This window comes from Dermacentor albipictus, chromosome 2 (assembly GCF_038994185.2).
Source record: "Dermacentor albipictus isolate Rhodes 1998 colony chromosome 2, USDA_Dalb.pri_finalv2, whole genome shotgun sequence".
NCBI classification, from domain to species: domain Eukaryota; kingdom Metazoa; phylum Arthropoda; class Arachnida; order Ixodida; family Ixodidae; genus Dermacentor; species Dermacentor albipictus.
The window spans coordinates 200,947,136-200,953,135 of record NC_091822.1 but is presented as its reverse complement, the minus strand read 5'-3'; the positions used below and the strand labels follow the sequence as shown (position 1 = coordinate 200,953,135).

General features: G+C 41.9%; 1 protein-coding gene across 29 annotated transcripts in view; it reads right to left on the bottom strand.

Moving 5' to 3' along the window:
* Positions 1–4,499: 4,499 nt before the first annotated feature.
* Positions 4,500–6,000, bottom strand: part of trol (terribly reduced optic lobes) — a 604,861-nt gene continuing 603,360 nt past the window's right edge. For all 29 annotated transcript variants that reach the window (XM_065435395.1, XM_065435391.1, XM_065435373.1 and 26 more), the window contains one exon: positions 4,500–5,973. In XM_065435395.1, coding sequence (XP_065291467.1) covers positions 5,922–5,973 — 52 coding nt within the window. In that variant the 3' untranslated portion in view covers positions 4,500–5,921. The remainder of the gene's footprint in view (positions 5,974–6,000) is intronic.

The following is a 6,000-nucleotide window of genomic DNA, read 5'->3' as shown; positions in this document are numbered from 1 at the left end:
CAAACGACGAGCACAAAATACGGGAAAACCGCGAACACTACGATAAGTGGATTGGATTAACTTGCCATGCTTGCCCGCATTTCTCTCGTACTATACCCAACAATGTGAACCTGAACGGGTGTTACCGCTGGTGTTAGCATTTTAGTTCTGCAAGAAGCGGTGTCAAAGCGAAAGTTCTGCGAACGCGCTGCCCGCTTTGCATTGCATATGTAATGCTCAGTCGGCTATGTACGCGGCGCTGCGCGAACGCCTATCGTACATTAGGTTTACTCTGTATCACTCATTGTTCACGGCTCTTCAATGCACATTCCTGCTAAGCGCTTTTCCTGCAAGAGGATCACACTCAAGTCTTGTGTGAAGTGTAAATGCGAACGTACAGGCTCAATTTACAGAAGTATAATAAAACATTCGAAAAAGCGCCAGCTACGGCTGATGACTGCCGCTGCACGCTTCACAGCATGACTACCATTCAGGCTGTAAAGGCTGCCATCAAAATAAACCTGCACAGCATTATCATCGACCTCAAAAAATTGCCTATGCCTGTGAAGCTGCGCACTCAGTGTTAAGTCTCATTGCCTATCCACACAAAATTTAACGCTTAAGTGCATAAAATTCTATCACACCAAGCGACCTTATTAGAACTTCATGAAGCTTCACAGCCCTACGCAAGCATTGCGTTAAAGCAAGTGACAGAAGTAACGCATCATGAAATCAAACGAATGCACAGTGCGCTTGTGCTAAATGTGAATGTAACAATTTGCTGCCGCTCCGCTCAAGACTCGGTCTCAAAGCGTGAAATTCGGTCATATCATGCGACATCGCTACAAATTTGAACTTCACCGCACTGCACAAGCATTGAGGTAAAGCCATCGACAGAAGCAACACACCGTGAAATCAAAGCCGTGCTCCTGCGTGACATTACGATGACGTGGGAAGGAGCCGAGTTGCGCCTCCTAATTTTGTTTCTCCGTGTAGCGAACCGATTCCAAAGCGAACCGTCAGAGAATACGGCCCCTGCAGGCCTTGTCTCACGGACAGGGTGCATGCCCTCTTTCCTACTTGTGAAATGTGGGACATCCTGACCGGGGAGGGGATTGACACAGCACGATGAGAAATTAACTACAATAATTTATTTTTTAGCTTTTGGCAAAAAATTTTCTTGCAGTATTTTGTCACCACTGAAACAGGGAATAGAGTAACTGACAAGTTGAAGTTCAAATACATATCTGTGTAAACAAATCTATTTTTTACATCACTGTAATATTCTCTGACACGACAGTTATTAATATATCAACATAAAAATTCGGCAGCTCACAATATAGTCACTCACAAAAAACAGCTGTGGCTCTCACACATTACTGATTAAGACCCTGGGAAGTACTCGACGCTGCAATTATTTTACTTTCTTGAAGTCATATTTCTTGTCAGATCAAACTGCCTCTATAATGTCTTGGCCTGATTGCACAAACTGGTAGGCTTGCTCATAGTTTGCCTTTACCAATATTTTGGCCTTGATCAGGTCCATGCTGCATCGGCATCGTTCACAGCTCCAAGCCCCCGTCATGAGAGAAAAAAGTCGCTCTATGAAAGCATTGGTCACTGGAATGCTCAGCACAACTGAAAGCACTACAGTCAGATTTGGAAAAGCGGCACTTTTGAGAAAGCTGCTCCACTTGTTCCCTAAGCATCCTTTAGTTTCGCTGCGACAAGCTGCCTGATAGCTGGCTGCAGACAGCACAATTAATCATACAGCTCATCTATGTAGATGGCTGATGCCAACTGGAATGCTGCAACAAGATTTGCAAGGTCATTGAACGTTAGTTCACGCTGCAAGTCCAAGCACTGAAGTTGCTGCGTTAAAGATGTGACGGCGCGTGTATGTTCAACCAAGGTTCTACATTGGGTGGAACGGTGGTACTGTGCACACAGCTAGTGGCAGAAGCATTCGCCGCCACCATGAACCTCACAGCTAGCTTTTTCGGAAGCTTGGAGTGCTTGCAGCTAACACATCCTCAAACAGGGTGGCCAGATGCAGCTGAACTCAAGGCGCTGCGGAACAAGATAATAAAGTGTGAAATGCGGGACATTTTTGAAGATTTTCATATTTCCTGCGGGACGTGGGACAATAGCTCTCAATGTCAGTCCTGCATGTCCTGCATGTCTGCAGTCCTGCATGTCTAGGGAAGGGTGGTCCCCCTATGAGTCACGGAACTCTTTCCAAACGGCAAAGCTAGCATTTCTGCATGGTACGGCAACAGCATAATGGTTGTGTGAAAGACACATATACATAGTGAATTCAAAGCTGCATGCATAAGTCTATTTTCGAACTCAACACACTCACGGGCTACTTTTAAGAGTTAAAATGAGTGTTAATTGATGTATGGGTTTCCTTTGTAGCAATTGCTATGATTGGGTGAATGTCTCATTTTCCCTTTAATAATGAGTGGTAATCATTCTGTCATCAAATGTTATGGTAGTATCCAGTTTCTAGAAACTGCAGAAGCAAACTTTACAATGTAAACAATGAAACTGTAGTGAACTTTACAAACTCTATAAACAATGCGACTTCATGTGAAAGAGCTGTGCGGTTTCTTACTGCGTGAAAAAGGGAATAGAAGCAGCTATTTAATGCTATTTTAGAGAGAGCAGCAGACTACACGCACCGCCATTTTTCAAGTTCGGGCAGTCAACTTTTGGAACCAAGTGACCGATAAAAGCCTTGCGACATCCCTTTCATTGTGTTCGCAAAAATAATCAACTATGCAAGCAGTTCATCACAACACAACAGTTGCCATTCTAATGACAATGCTGCCCCAGTCAACTGTAGAGTAGCAGGCAAACAGGCCATAAAGGTGACACCAATGCCAACGGCTTAATGAAAGTGGGCGCAGGTGACTCCCATAGAAGTCGATTATCTGTGCAGGTCTGGACTTCCAGTAGGTCGTGGTGACCATGGACCTGACCGTTGTGCATGCTCCGATCCCTATAGTACTGTGCATGTGTGAAAAAAACAAAATCCATGGATGGCGAAAAAATCATATTTCTCACATGGCGTGATTATGTTGATGCGCCACTTTGTCTGATTACGAAAGCACATTCAAGTAACAAATTATGCATGTTACTCTAGCGGCAAAAAATCACTTCACGTTCTTGGCTTTCTGGAGAATTGTGTGCATTGAAGGAGAAATTGGTGAAGTAGTCAGTCTAGGCGTGTGGCCACAATCCTGTTTGTGATTATTGCTGAGTTGTTCAACAAATGCAGACTATCAAATGCGCTATGGACAGTACAAAGGAAGACATGTTTTGGTTCTCAATAGACAGCGATAAAGTGATGACATGGACATTAAGTAAATAAATTTCTGTTCTGTGATGGTAAAGCTCACTGGTTTCATCTTTTTCTTATTGCCAGAATCAGAGGCATGAGACATTTCTCTTGCTAAAATATCAGGTACGCATTCAATTTCTACTTTGTTTAGGAGCAGCTCTAATGTCATTTCTTTGTAAGTTTTCTAGTTTAAACCCATAAAAAGGGCATGCACATTTGATTTGGGGGCAGTTTAGAATCGGGGAAAATATTTCTGATGAATCATAGCTGTGTCTCTCCGTTTTTTTTTTTTGCCTTTGCTTAATTCAATGCAGATAATTCTAACCATTTCGTTGGTCCCGTCAAGGTCAAATTAATTTGAGTCGACTGTATTTCTTATTCCAGCTGGGTGAGCAATCTCATACTAACACACCTGCGATCAACTTCACTGATGAAAAATGCCAGTTTTTCACGTTCCTCTTTTTTAAAACTTGGTCTCATCGAATAAAGGTGTGCAAGTGTACACTTTTCAGGGAACTGCCAGATGACCGCCATACTCGTTTTTTATGTCGTTTTGATGTTTCCTAGCTTGGTCATTGAATGCGAAAGGGATACAGCTGTCATCTTGCAGCACACTGACAAGAGTGCACTCGCACACCTCTGTTCGATGCAACCAAGTTCCTAAACATTAAAAAACGAAGCAGGAACATGGAATCGCAGAAGCATTTTTCATCAGTAAAGCTGATGGCAAGTGTATTAGTGTGCCATTGCTCACCCTGCTGGAAAAAGAAATCTTGTTCAATTGCAAATGACAGGTTTATATTCTGCACATGCTCTGCTCACTCTTCTATGTGGGTGGAAGTGCTACCTATGTGCTTTTTTTTTCCTTAATAAGATTAAGCACTCCGTTAGCACTGTGTCTATTGTCGACTCCTTCTTTCTGACAATATTTTATGCTGTTTCAAATATAAAGGTCACTGTCCTAGTCTCCCTCTCCCTACTTATCCTTTGTATCCAGTCTCCCCCCTTTGCCTTGCTCAGGCACTTGCTGGAGGAGCTCTTGTGTTTGTTGGGCGCAAGTGATACCAATGTATTATGCTTTTCATGTGCTTGCATATGCATGTCATTGCCCAATATGGTGAACATGTACAGTCAAGCATGGCACAAGGTTTGTGAGTGACACTTGACAAACTCAAACATTAACAAACATCAGCTTTATTGCAATTTTGGAGGCTGTAGCAGCAGTGAAACTATGCGCAACCAAGTAAGTGCACCTGCTGTTAACATCTACTAATAAGCAGCATAGCACATTGAAAAAGAAAAAGAAAACTAACAAAATTTCAAAGTTGTAAATGGCAGTGACACCACCAAAGCTGCAGTCAATGCTCTAAATATGTACACACTCATAGTAAGATTTTACCTAAATCACTTGTTATATAAGAATACTTAATCCCATGCTGAAAAAATTAAAACAGACAAATGACAACCATTCAAAAGACTGACCTTTATAGACAACGAAAAACTTGACTGCAGCTGAATGATACAATTTCGTGGTGAAATTAGCTTAGACTTAAGTCATGTATCATGAACCAAAACAGGAGAACTGCTGCCTTTGATTGATCGCATTATAGCCATGCATACTACACATTGCAGACTCGCATAAAAAAAGTAGAAAAGTATGCCATTATAAATAAGCCATTTTATACATTCTCCTCTTCTAAGTACCCATCTTGGCACTTGTCCTGAACTGGGACAAACGTGCACTGACACATCTGGGGTCAAAGTAGTACACAAAGCTACGATTGTTTTTCTTTCTTTTTTGTAAGTAGACAAATGAAGCAAATAAATGTTAACGATGAGGCTGCAGAATATTTTTGCTGGTTTCAGAGTGTCTTCACACAAACAAAAAATTTGGCACAACTGCTATGCACAGAAGCAAATTGTGGTCACACCATGCCGCTTAAAGCAGTTTGAGACATGGCTGCAAATGCCCTTATGCACACATGCCAGTTTATGCAAAGACAGGGAGTTGCATGGCCACTAAACGAGAACGTTGATACACTGGCTGTGTGTTCCTATCTCACAGTTCAATAGGCAAAGAAAATGAAGGTTTTGTGACGCAAAATGAAGGTGCAGTGATTCTGTGATGAGTGAACTAAATGCACTCTATGTGTGTTTTGTGAGATAACACTGAAATGCATAGACGACGCACAAATTCCACGGCTTTTCTCAGAATGGAGAGTAAGAAACAACCTTCTTTGTGGCAGGATCTTGCAGCACACTATCATCCACTCAAAGACAAAAGGATGATCCCATGTACACTGCTGCTTGCTTCAAAATAAAGTGGCACAACTAAATACAGGAGACTAGAGTGAATGACATAAGAAAATAGACTGCCTTTGCAAAAATGGCTTCTTTGCAAGAAGAAAAACACATGTGCAACTATTAAGCAAACAAAAAGAAAAACAAAACACCACTAAATGATGCCTAGCTTCTAAGTCAGGAAAGACAGGCTTTTTTCCCCTTGACTGAATAAAGCAGTTTTGCTCTAGTGCCATGACTGAGAAAAAAAATGCAGCTAATGGAAAGCCTGGGAAAACAGCTGCTTTGCAGAAGGTCACTTGTTGCTTGTCCCAAAGTGCATGAAATAGTCTCCACTTCCCACATGCCTGAAATAAAAAGACATTTCACAACTT